Below are 13,666 nucleotides of genomic sequence, written 5' to 3' on the forward strand. Positions count from 1 at the left end.
TTTGGTTTTGAGCGTTTGCATTTATTGCCTTGGCATTCACTCACACTTACTTAGTGAGGCATATTTTGGAGAGAGATGATTCACTGACCGCAGCCATGTGGGCACTAGCTGTTGAATTGAAATGCTGTTTTGAATTCAAATTTCCCTGTGTTTCATGTACTCTCATATCGCTGTGTGGCTTGTCGTGAGTTGGGGAGTTCTTTCAAACCCCAGAGCACTCAGTGGTAAGGTAACCTCTCAAATACATTTATTTCACGTGTAAGAAGTCATTGTCGTCCTGGCCCAGGAGAACACCTACATGAAAACCGAGAAGGTCTCTAGCTCCCTGATAGCTACCCCAGCCTTGCTCAGGGCCCCAGTCTCAGGCCATCAAGGTCCAATTCCTCTTCGTTCAAACGGGCAGCTTCTGGAGACCACTGCCTTGCAATGCCCACTTAATTTATGCAAAGTAGACTTAACATGTAACACCCAGTTCCCTGAAGTGAAGATTTTACTTAACACTTTAATCCGTGAAGCCGCTATCCATGTATCTTTATTGACAGATGTTTCACAAATTTGCATAATTTAAAATGCCTCCCAGGCCTATCAACTGATGCCTCAGAAAGGTGTGTCGGAAAGATAACCGAGTCCCAGCTGGGGCCACAGACTGCACTCCAGTTGTCTTTGGTGGTTTTCTGGTACTGACTTTTGAGAGCCAGCTCATGATCTCAGGATGTATGGAAAAACAATAATACTAACTGTATTACTACTCTCAGGTAAGTACATTTCTTTTTGTAGCATGATGCTGTTATAGTGGATGTCAGATTATAGGCTAAAATGTAAACTACCTGATTTTAGTTCTATCTTACTTAAATGAATAAATAAATGAGTAGTATCTCAGAGCCCAGTCTGGTGGATGGATTTCTATTGGGACTCAGCTGGTAAGGTGGAGGGAATTGGGTTAAGGAGTTCTGTAATTGTGGCTGGATCACAATTTTCCAGTAGCATGCTTCAGTTCAAAGCCTCGCCACAGTGAAAAGAATTGTACCAAATATAATGAGAAATGTCTCTGTGTGAATAAATGTATTGCCTTATTTGTGCTTAATGAGGTTAACTTCTAAATTAAATGGTCGTTAGTGAAAGTGATGGTGGATATGTGATCCTGAGTTTTCAAAACGTTTTGTAAAAAATTACAATCTCCTTCACCCGCCAAAAAAGTACAAGCTACAAGCATGAAGTCTGCATCCGTGGGGGAGCTGTTTCCCACGCTTTGGTCTTTTACTGAGGTATGATGGAGGAAGAAGAAAAAGCAGCTTATTGCCTTAAGTGTTAGGTGGTTTGGGGAGAAATCAAAATCAATTCATTAAGATAAAGAAATAATGTGGAGTATTACCAAGTTGTATTAAATTAGCAATATTTGGGGCCTTTTTCTGAGAATGTGATGGTTAATGTCTTCTCAAATGCATTGTCTACGTGTTGGAAATACATAGATAAGGAGCAGGCGGTTACTTGAAATGTATGGAGCCCTCAGACATGGCTCTAACTCAACTTGGAGCACATACTAAGGATCTACTGGACACTCTCTAGGAGATAGAGAAGGGAGCCAGCACTTTCTAAGATATATTAGCCAATAAAAAAGTGTAATGGTTAAAGCATAGGGATGAGGAAGAGACAGCACTAAGCTCAAACCTGGTTTGACATCTGAAAGGCTGGGGGACATTAAGGCAAATTATCCTCTTTTCACCTCCCTATCTTCATCTGTAAAATGCCTACAGTGTTGGTACCTGCCTCCTACTAATGAAATAGGGACTATACAAAGGAATAGCAAATTAGTAAATAATTTAGCTATGATAGTAATTACTGGCTAGGGAACAAATCTGGGTGTGTGAGGATGATTTCTGAGAAGTCAGGGAAAATGGGACAATTACAGGAAAACAGGAGACTAACAAAATTACTCTTTTTTTTTAAGTAGCAAAATATGAAAACATTTAGCTTGAAGAAAAGAAAACAAGCAGAAGGGATGTAGTATAATATTTAAATATATTCCAATACTTCTAGAGCTATTACACAGAAAAGAAAAGAGGTACTGTGCTGTTCAGAGGGCAAAGAAGGCCTACTCAATCGAACTAGATACATTACCCAGTTTTTTGTGGCAGGGGGTGGGGGATATTTGGAAAGGATTCCTGGAGAAGAAATAAATGCTTCATGTCTACAACTGCTCAAGTGGATAATGTACTAAGGTCTTCAATGACAGTTCATGAGAGGTCATCAAGGCCATGCGACCCCAAAGGCCCCCCGCGGCCCTCATTGCAAATGCTGCCATCATCTTTGCGTTTTCTGAAACCATCCAAAGACATTCTCTGGAATAATGGAATAATGGAAAGGTGTTTGAGCACCCCCTTACTCCCTAGTTTAAGTAGAGAACCTGGAAAGTGGTTTAAACATCTTTGGCTAGGGGAAAAAATAAAGAAAAGATGATATTTCTTTCCCTGGAGATCTTGAGGGTAAAGCCACTATTCCTAATTCTAAATTTATCAGATGTCATTCTCCAAATGGAGAGTAAGTTCTCTTGAAATTATTTGATTCCCAATCCCTGAATTCATTTACTCATTTGTTCATTCGGCGCTTGTGTGTCAGGTGCTGGACACGGAGCCCACGCCAGTAGGAGCAGTGAGCTCCTGTGGAGCACACAGTCAGGGCAGTGAGAGGGAGCACCAGCCCTAAACTGAATAAGTAAATCACTAACATAAGAACGATGATAAAGAACACCAATAAAATTATACCAGGAGGGGCGCCTGGCTGGCGCAGTCGGTTAAGCGTCCGACTTCAGCCAGGTCACGATCTCGCGGTCCGGGAGTTCGAGCCCCGCGTCGGGCTCTGGGCTGATGGCTCGGAGCCTGGAGCCTGTTTCCGATTCTGTGTCTCCCTCTCTCTCTGCCCCTCGCCCATTCATGCTCTGTCTCTCTCTGTCCCAAAAATAAATAAACGTTGAAAAAAAAAAATTAAACCAGGAAAGGCGATAAACATAATGCAGAAGGCTGATTTACAAAAGGGTAGCAGGAAATTTTTCTTGGAGTAAGTGACATTTATGAAGAGAGGTGAACGACTGGAAGAAGCTGACCTTGCAAAAGTTGGGGGAAGGACAAAGGCAACATTTCTGACACTGGACAAGAGTGTGTTCAATGCTTTTATTTGAAAATCAGATTCGGACACTAAGAAGGAATTTGAGAATGCACTATTGTAACACTTCAACCAGGAAATTCATAAACCAGGACCCTCTAAAGTAAACCCTCAGTTTCCTGGTTTTACTTTAAAATTTGTGCAAAATTTGCATGCTAGGCCATAATTTATTGATTTAATTGGAAGATCCCAAGGAACAGGTGTTATCACAGGTTTTATTCGTTAGTGTATCTCCAGAATCTAGCACAGCTCTTGACATGTCCTAGGATATCGGGTGAATCAGCAAGGAAGCAAGTAAAGGGAGGGAGAAAAAGGGGAAGGGATGGAGGAGAAGGAAGGAAAGAATATTTGTTTTCATTTGTTTAGGCAAAATGAGAGCTCTGTGTAGGTATACCATGATACCCGGGACGTCTTATTCCATATGTCAGCAGGTACATCAGTTTGAAAAGCACATGCTTAGAAGGAGTAAGTAAAGAAACAGCCATCTCCGTTTTCTCAGCAATCCAAAAAGAGAGCCTTTCTGTCCATGTAAATGTTGTAGGGAAGAGTTCTGAGCTGGGTTTCAGGGACTACTTGAATTTCTTACTAGTAAAACCTGTGTCTTTATTTATGCATCCCACACATTGCTAGGCACATAGTAAGCACTCAATAAATAATAGTTGCAGAAATAACAAATGACCAGAATTTTGCAGCAGACTAGTTTCACTGTGGAAAATGAATTCATCCTCATGGGCATCCGTTTCCTTGTCCCTATTGAATAAAACACAGAATAGATAGTATCTAAAATCCCTTCCATCGCTTAACTTCTATGAGTTCCCAAAAGTCAGCCTGAGATGACCTGTAGCCTTGTTCCCAAACCTATAAATCTCATAATCTTGGGGTAAAATTGGGTTTTTAGACAGAAATGGACACCTCACTATGAATGCCTGGGGAAGGATCCCTCTAAGAAGGGAAAAAAGAGACGGTACCTCAAGACTGACACCCACTAATTTTAAATTGGCAAACCAGATTTAGCATTCCTGTGATGGATTTCTTTTTACTTTGGTTTCTAGAAGATTATTGAAAACATCTGTGAACCTTTTGGGGAAGCACATTTTAAGTAATTTCCTCAACTTGTCTTTATAGGCTATAGTTCCTCTCAACTAACTACTGAAAGTGTCTCAGTGACTCACGAATCACCAGTAAGGGCCGTGACTGTTCAATCACCACGTAAGTTGCCAACAAAAGTAGATGGGTAATAGATTTCCAGCCATTATCATCATTTCTGCATATTTAATTAGGAAAAGGTAAAAAAAAAACATAATTAGGAAAAGGTAAAAAAAAAATGTAAAAGGTAAACTGAACAAATAATCTTTGCTTTCTAAGAGGCCTCTGTCATTAAGCAATGCTGACAAATATGAACAGGAAAACCAAGATACTGGCAGATGCATTTCATTGTGGTTACTCAAATAAACTTGGTTAGAATGTCTGCTGACTCTTATTTCAGGAATCTGATAGAGAAAAAAGCAAGAATTGTCGGTAAACAGAGGAGATACACCATCATTACGAATTTTCCCATTTTCAACTTTTAATAGGGCTTGTTTCTGTTATGATACACAACTTGTGCACATCTTTTACAATACACAGCTCATACATATCTGTTATGACACACAACTCTATTGTGATACACAACCCCAAGCTGCCAACAGCCATACTCCAGCAGCTAAGAGTATCAGAAAAGTGTCAGACGCATAGAACCTTGGGACACTGTTCACTAAGAGACTTCTGTAACATCATGGGAGCCAGGCCCATGTCTGTCTCAGAAAATTAAATGACTCTAAAACGATTGTAGGCCCCAAATCATAAAATACCATACATTCTTCTCTCTGTCCCCAGGCGTCATACCAACTGCCAGAGCAAAGGTGCTGGAGGAGATTCCTGACATCATCTCAGCTAAAGCTTCATCTCCTCTGATATTTTGGAATCAGACTCAAATTTAGCAATTTGCTTTGAAGATACAAGCAAAAGGCCTGGGTTTCTTTCCAAGAAACCGACATAACTGACAGAAGTGTTAAACTTAAGCAATTACCCAGTGATAGAGACAATGAACTGTCACCTTTACAAAAACCATATATAAAGAGGAAACAAGGGTCATGGCATATATTTAACTTTTCATGTATTCATTCAAGAAAAATGAGAAAAGTATTAGTTCAAACTGAACACTTTCTGTATATCAGGCACTATGCTAAGCCCTCTACGTGGATTTTATTCTGACAATAACTCTGTGGAATAGGTATTATTCCCATCGTGCAGATGAAAAAAAGAGGTTCGGAACGTTTTAAAAACTTGCCTGAGGACATACAGTCAGTAAGCAGGAAAGCTGGATACAAATCCAGGAGGTTTGACCATAGAACCCTCAGCCTTACCCAGCATATTCTACTTTCTTCCTCAAGAGAGGAGAGCATCATTCCTGATCTGCTATCCAGAAATAAGCACTGTTGATATTTTGGTACAAATATTCCAGATGTTTTTTTCTAGGCATGTTTATAAATATGTACTTCAAAAATTACTGTAGGGGCTCCTGGGTGGCTCAGTTAGTTAAGCAACTGACTTCGGCTGAAGTCATGATCTCACGGTTCATGGGTTCGAGCCCCGCGTCGGGCTCTTTGCTGACAGCTCAGAGCCTGGAGCCTGCTTCAGATTCTGTGTCTCCCTCTCTCTGTTCCTCCCCTGCTAGCTCTCTGTCTCTTTCTGTCTCTCAAAAATAAATAAACGTTAAAAATTTTTTTAAAAATTACTTTATATAATATTCTGAAACCTGACTTTTCCTCACTTAAAAAACATCTATTCCATATTAATGAGTACACTTACAAAACATTTTAATGGCTCCACAATATTACATCTGATGCCTAACTATGGTTTGTTTAACCTATGCCGTGTTTCAAATATTTAGGTTGTTTCTACTTTACAGTCTGTTTTTGTTTGTTTGTTTCAAGTTTTTATTTAAATTGTAATTAGTTAACATATAGGGTAATATTGGTTTCAGGAGTAGAATTTAGTGATTCATCACTTACATACAACACCCAGTGCTCATCACAAGTGCCTTCCTTACTACCTAAACAACACTATGATGGACATCCTTGTAGACTCATCTTTCTGTGTCAGAATATGTACTTTTTAAAGATTTTGATGAATGTTGCTAAATTTGCTTCCCCAAAAGTTATGCCAAAGTATATACTCATCAGTAAATTTTGAAAGCATCTTGTCTCAGTACCTTCTTCCCAAATTGTGTCCCAGAAATCTGTATCTGAAATTAAGGTTAAGTGAAAAATATGGTGTATTTATGTTTTGACTTTTATTTCCTTGATTGCTAATGAAAACAAACCATTTCTGTGTGTGTGTGTGTGTGTGTGTGTGTGTGTGTGTGTTTAACAGCTTTACCAAGTTATAATTTGCATGCAGTGAAATTCACTAATTTCAAGTGTAGGACTCGGGGCTGAAGATTAGAATGGGACAAGTGAGGTACTCACCTCAGGACCAAATTTAAGGGGGCACCAAAACCTTAGTCATCAAGATAAATACTTTCATAAAGTATTTTTTAAAAACTCAAAATTAATTCAAAAAATCAATGATGAATAACATGTCAGAATTTTAAACATAGCTGGGATCCATCAGAGTCAGGTCTGAGGTGAGGTGAGTGAGGTGAGGCAAACCGGTGCCAGGTCAGATCTTGGCTTCCAGTGGGCAGTTACTGAGAAGAAACATCTTAATCCACTCAGCAACTGAGCAACTGAGTTGCAGCTAGCAATCCATCTTTTTGAAAGCTCACTTTCTGTTCCCTGCCCACCCCCACACACACACACTTCTAGGGAATAGCACTTTGGAGGCCCCAACTTAAAAATCTCATGGCGTTTATTTTAAAAAGTTTTTTTAGAATAAGAGGTACCTGGCTGGCTCAGTTGGTAGAGCATATGGCTCTTGATCTCAGGGTCGTGAGTTTTGAGTGCCATGTTCGGTATGGAGAGTACTTGAATAAATAAACTTAAAAAAATTTCTTTTTACACGTGTTGAGTTTGTCATGACTCCCACTCCTCCTCAGTGGGCCCTGAACCCCTAGTTCTGTGAGACCATTAAAATCTCTCACAAGTTTCAGGGCCTCTCAGATCTCACTTGAAAATAGACAAATGTCTTCAGGGGAAAGCCAATGGCAAGCTCACCTCTCTGTACTTCCTCTCCACCTTCAGAGCCTGCTGTCTTGGTAGGCTCTGATGCCCTCTCTAGATGTGTTAAATTTGCTCAGCTTTTCTACTTGTTGTGGACAGGAGGCTTGATCTGCAAGAAGCTAGTTTGCCTCGACTGGAAGCCAGAAGTTTTAGTTTATTCCTCCAGATGAGTTTCAGAATCATTTGGGAAAGTTATCCCTTATGTAACATAAAAATATTCCAGGGTTATTTGGCTAGAATGGAATGAATGATAGAATGAAATGAATAAATTGGCTCAGAGTAAATAAAACATTTTGTAGTAGTAAATCTTTGAATTGGGAATATATCATGTTTTTTCACTGAGCCCTATCTTATGTCCTCTGAAGAGTTTGAAAAAAATTTGGAAAAAAAATTCTGAAAAAAAATTTAGATAAATTTTATGTATTTCCTTTTGAAGATATATTTTACATGTCCTTTTATTGTTTTAATTAAAATATATTTCATTACATTTTCAAATTATCAATGGCCTAAGATGAATTTATCACTTTGTATACGTTCATTTTATAAGTGACATGGCTAACCTTATTTGGTTAAAATAGTTGACTCTCTTCAATTTCCAAAATTAAGAATCATATTCCTTATAAAAGTGAAATTTTGTTTCTTCTTCACTTGAAATAAATGCTCATAGCTGCTTTTCTTATGATATTGCATTTGTTAGAACTTCTAAATGTTATTTATGTTAGTTAATGCTGCATAATGGTCGTGATAGTCATCCTTGTCTTGAGACTGTCTATAATATGAATGTCTCGCCATTAATTATGATGTCTGTGGCTTTCAGCAAATAATCCTTATGTTAAGAAATTTCTTGCTAGCGTTAAACAAAGAGCTTTAATCAAGAAAAAGGAAAGATCTTAAATTCTATAAAATGCCTTTTATGCATCATTGTTGAAACTTTGAAAGTTGACTTCCATAGCTTAATGGTAAAATAATACATTTCCTGACAGTTGTCACAAGAAAGAAAGTATCTGTTATATCTAACATAACAGAAATACTTTTTAAACTTTTGTTTGGTTTTCTTTAAGAATGTTCATCTTATTAGTTTCTATTTATTTCACAGTATTTTTATTCTTCAATATGTTGAATGATGAATTATATCAGTGGATATTATCACATTGCCCTATACCTCACATCCTAGTATTAATCACTTGGCTATTGTAAAGTATTCTTCTAATATCGTGCTGAATTTAATATTTGTCTTAGGATCATTTTACCTACATTTGTCATATATAATTTTTTTTGAAATACCTTTGTGAGTACACGTGCATTTGCTATCAAAAAGTGAAAGAATTTTTGCCCATTTTATTTAAAAATAATTCATTAATCGCTATGTGCAAGTTTTAAGTGAAAGATATTTTGAAGAAGAATCATCTCTTCCAATTATAGTAGAGGATTTTTTTAAATTTTTTTTTAATCTTTATTTTTGAGAGAGAGAGAGACAGAGTATGAGCAGGGGAGGGTGCCAGAGAGAGAGAGGGAGACACAGAATCTGAAGCAGGCTCCAGGCTCTGAGCTGTCAGCACAGAGCCTGACGTGGGGATCAAAGTCACAAACTGCGAGATCATGACCTGAGCCGAAGTCAGATGCTTAACCGACTGAGCCACCCAGGTGCCTCTCTATTTGGGGATTTTTGTTAAGAGTTTCCTTGTATACAAATTATTATACGTAAGCACCAGAAAAGAAGGTGCCATCTTTATTTTTAGCGTACAAAATTCTATGTATAGCTAATCAACTTTGGTGCATCCATCTCTAGATGGGTATAGTATAGATTAGGTTCTGTATACAGTTACATTCCAAAGATTAATAGCCAGCATTCATAGAGCATTTACCTACTGCCAAGCACAACTTTAAGCCAGGTACATATATTTAATTTTGTGTGTGTGGAGACATACATGTAATAAAATTCACCATTTTAACCATTTTTAAATGTGCAACTCAGTGGTGGTATTTAATACATTCACAATGCTGTACTCCTATAGCTGTTATCTAGTTTCATAACATTTTCATAAGCTTAAAAGGAAGTACCAAATGCATTAAACTCTTATTCCCCACCCCCACCCCCACCAGCCTTGGCAACAGCTAATTTGCTTTCTCTTTCTGTTTCCCTATTCTGAATATTTCATATACATGTAATCGTAAATACATGGTCTTTATGTCTGGCTTCATTCACTTAGCATGTAGCAAGTGTTAGTACTTCATTCTATTTTATGAATGAATAATATTCTAGTGCATGGATGTACCACATCTTATTTATTCATTCATCAGTTGATAGACCGGTCTTGTGTACATTTTTGGCTTTTGGAAATAGTGTTGTTATAAAAATTCTTGTACAGGTTTTTTTTTTTAACACTTGTTTTCAATTCTCTTTTGAGTATATCTAGGGGTAGAAATTCTGAGTCATATGGTATGTTATGTATAGCTTACTGAGAAAATGCCATACTTTTTCCACAGAAGCTTCACTATTTTACAGCCCCTCCAGGAGTGTATGAGATTCCAATATCTCCACATCTTCAGCAACACTTGTTATTTTCTAGTAGGTGTGAAGTCATATTTCATTGTGATTTCCATTTCCTTTGATTTCCATTTCCTTAGTGACTAATGGTGTTGAGCATCTTTTCATGTGGTTGTTGGCCATTTGTGTATCTTCTTTGGAGAAATGTCTACTCAAGTTCTTTGCCCGTTTTTAAATTGGGTTGTTTGTGGTTTTGTTACATTATAACAGTTCTTTATATACTCTGTATACAAGACCCTTATCAGATAGATGATTTGTAAATATTTTCTCCCATCCTGTGGATCATGTTTTTACTCTCTTGAGAACATCCTTTGATAACACAGGAAGTTTATAATTTTGATGAAGTCCAATTTATCTATTTTTTAAAATTTTGTTGCATGTGCCTTAGGTGTCCTATATTGTAAAAGAAAACCACTGCAAATCCAAGAACATAAAGATTTACTCCCATGTTTCCTTCTAAGGGTTTTATAATTTTAACTCATATTTATGTCTTTGGTCCTTTTTTTGATCTGATATTTTTAGATGATGTGAGATAAGAATCCAACTTCATTCTTTTGCATTAGGATACTAGTTGTCTCGCACAATTTGTTGAAGAGACTGTTCTTTCACTATTTAATGGTCTTGGAACCCTTGTTGAAAATTGATTGATAAAAATGTGGGTTTATTTCTAGACTCCCAATTCTATTCCTTTGATTCTTTGAGCAGCAGCACATTGTTTTGTTTTGTTTTGTTTTGTTTTGTTGTGGGATTTTTGTTGTTGTCGTTTTGTTTTGTTTTGTTTTTTTTTTTTTTGGTCCTCGGAGTTTATTTTTTATTTTTATTTTTTTAATTTTATTTTTTATTTTTTAAAATTTACATCCAAATTAGTTAGCATACAGTGCAGCAATAATTTCAGGAGTAGATTCCTTGATGCCCCTTACCCATTTAGCCCATCCCCCCTCCCACAACCCCTCCAGCAACCCTCAGTTTGTTCTCCATATTTATGAGTCTCTTCTGTTTTGTCCCCCTCCCTGTTTTTATATTATTTTTGTTTCCCTTCCCTTATGTTCATTTGTTTTGTCTCTTAAAGTCATCATATGAGTGAAGTCATATGATTTTTGTCTTTCTCTGAGTGACTAATCTCACTTAGCATAATACTCTCCAGTTCCATCCACGTGGTTGCAAATGGCAAGATTTCATTCTTTTTGATTGCCGAGTAATACTCCATTGTATATATATACCACATCTTCTTTATCCATTCATCCATAGATGGACATTTGGGCTCTTTCCATACTTTGGCTACTGTTGATAGTGCTGCTATAAACATGGGGGTGCATGTGTCCCTTCGAAACAGCACACCTGTATCCCGTGGATAAATGCCTAGTAGTGCAATTGCTGGGTCGTAGGGTAGTTCTATTTTTAGTTTTTTGAGGAACCTCCATACTGTTTTCCAGAGTGGCTTCACCAGCTTGCATTCCCACCAACAATGGAAAAGAGATCCTCTTTCTCCGCATCCTCATCAACATCTGTTGTTGCCTGAGTTGCTAATGTTAGCCATTCTGACGGGTGTGAGGTGGTATCTCATGGTGGTTTTGATTTGCATTTCCCTGATGATGAGTGACGTTGAGCATTTTTTCCAATGTCGGTTGGCCATCTGGATGTCTTCTTTGGAGAAGTGTCTATTCATGTCTTTTGCCCATTTCTTCACTGGATTCTTTGTTTTTTGGTGTTGAGTTTGATAAGTTCTTTATAGATTTTGGATACTAACCCTTTATCTGATATGTCATTTGCAAATATCTTCTCCCATTCTGTCAGTTGCCTTTAGTTTTACTGATTGTTTCCTTCGTTGTGCAGAAGCTTTTTATTTTGATGAGGTCCCAGTAGTTCATTTTTACTTTTGTTTCCTTTGCCTCCAGAGATGTGTTGAGTAAGAGGTTTAGCAGCACACTGTTTAGATTACTGTTGCTTTGTAATAAGTTTTGAAATTTTGAAGTGTAAGTCCTCCACCTTTGTTCTTTTTCAAGATTAATTTGGTTATTTGTGGTTCTAGAAATTCCATAGGAATTTTAAGAACAGCTTTTCTATTTGTGCAGAAATTGACACATATTTTAACTCATTTTACTAAGTCAGTAATTTATAAGGTAAGCAACAATTATTATCCCCATTTTACGAAAGATGAAACAAGGGTACCGAGAAATTAGCCAACCTGCCCAAGGCCTCAACTAGTAGGGAAATTAGTTTGAACCCACAAAGGCTGGCTCTAGAATCTATGCACTTAATCAATACATTAAACTACCTCGTTTGTCATATGGGCTTGTTTCAGGCTTGGCTCTTCTGACTTGTAACATTGTCAGTGTTCTGCTTATGCTTTCACTAAAGTGGAGCCTATAATGAAAGCTGATGGTCTGTCTTCTGCTGCTGCACTTAATGAACCCTAATTGGGGGACTATGATGTTAGCCCTTTGCTCCTTTTAATCTGGGCTAGGTACCTTTTAATCTAAGGATCATACCTTTGATGATTACCACTTATTTCTCAGTCATGATTGCACTTAAAAATCAAATGAAAGAAAATAATCCTAAAGTACAAAAAGTGAGTATAGTCCATCTATTGAAGCCAACTGGAAAGATGAACCATGGCAGTGAAATTGCATCTTGCTAGGAGAGACACTGCACAAATACGCCTCTTGGTGTCCTCTGAGCTATTCTGTCATGTACAGATCTCAAAGCCATCTTGTCAGGCAATTCAGCAACCTCACTTCAAAATGAGTCTATAGGAATGTAGGGACACACCGTAAAGTTTATTCTCATTGATTTATTACTCCAGAAAAGTCAACATCAATCACTTGTGATTGCAAGTCAGATATTTTTCAGGTCCTGTCAGTGTTTTGTTTTGTTTTGTTTTGTTTTTGCTTCATTGATCTATCACTGTTAAAATTGTTCCACAACCATTGTAATTCTGTCAATTTCTTCTTTTGCTTTATATTTCTTGTTGCTCTGTTTTGGGGATATAATGGCCCATATTTACCTAAGAATCATTGTGTAATAGATCCTTTAACAGTATAAATTAATCCTCCATGTCTTTTTAAGTGTCTTTGCCTTTAATTCTACTTTGTCTAATCTTAAATTTTTGATTCCTGTTTTTATTTATTTTTATTTGTCTAACATACCTTCGCACTTTTTTTTTTACACATTTTGCATTCTTTAGTTTTGTTTGTGCTCCTTGTGACCTAGCATACATTTGTTGGGGCCTTTTTTCCTATTTTGACTCAATCTAAAGGTCTTTGTATTTTCATATGGAAATTTAATTTATGTACATTTATGGGTTCACAAGTGACATGTAGTATCTTTTGTTGCCTTTATTCCACACTTTTCTTTTTTTAATGATTTATTTCTGATGTTTTGACATACACACTATGGTCGGTTTGCTTTTATCCTCCTCCTGTTTTGAATGTATATAACCTATTTGTAATTATCCCAGTGGTTAACTTTATGTTCTTAAGAATTCTCTCTCAGAACTCTTAAATCATTTTAATGATGCAGTACACTTAGAAACTGTAACTGCTTTTAGGGACCCTATAAAAGCTGGATAGGATTGTTCTAGGGTGGAGCCAACTTGGCAACAGCTCATGGGTGCCTTGAATGGATTTCAGTTGTGTCATGGGATGTTGATTCCCTCAGCCCCTCCGGAGGCCAGGTATTCAGGTAGGGTACAGCAAGGTATATCAACGTTAGGACACATTCACATGTGATTAGGACGTAGTGAATGTATACTGTAAGT

General features: G+C 37.3%; 1 protein-coding gene across 2 annotated transcripts in view; it reads left to right on the forward strand.

Moving 5' to 3' along the window:
* Nucleotides 1-598: 598 nt before the first annotated feature.
* The window catches only part of GYPA (glycophorin A (MNS blood group)), a 36,870-nt gene continuing 23,802 nt past the window's right edge, over nucleotides 599-13,666 (forward strand). Inside the window, exons 1-2 of one of the 2 annotated variants that reach the window (XM_030313002.1) lie at nucleotides 599-755; nucleotides 4,285-4,368. In XM_030313002.1, the coding sequence (XP_030168862.1) occupies nucleotides 713-755; nucleotides 4,285-4,368 (127 nt within the window). In that variant the 5' untranslated portion in view covers nucleotides 599-712. The remainder of the gene's footprint in view (nucleotides 756-4,284; nucleotides 4,369-13,666) is intronic. The other variant, XM_030313001.1, reaches the window with a different exon arrangement.

The sequence above is a fragment of the Lynx canadensis genome, chromosome B1 (assembly GCF_007474595.2).
Source record: "Lynx canadensis isolate LIC74 chromosome B1, mLynCan4.pri.v2, whole genome shotgun sequence".
Taxonomy (NCBI): Eukaryota; Metazoa; Chordata; class Mammalia; order Carnivora; family Felidae; genus Lynx; species Lynx canadensis.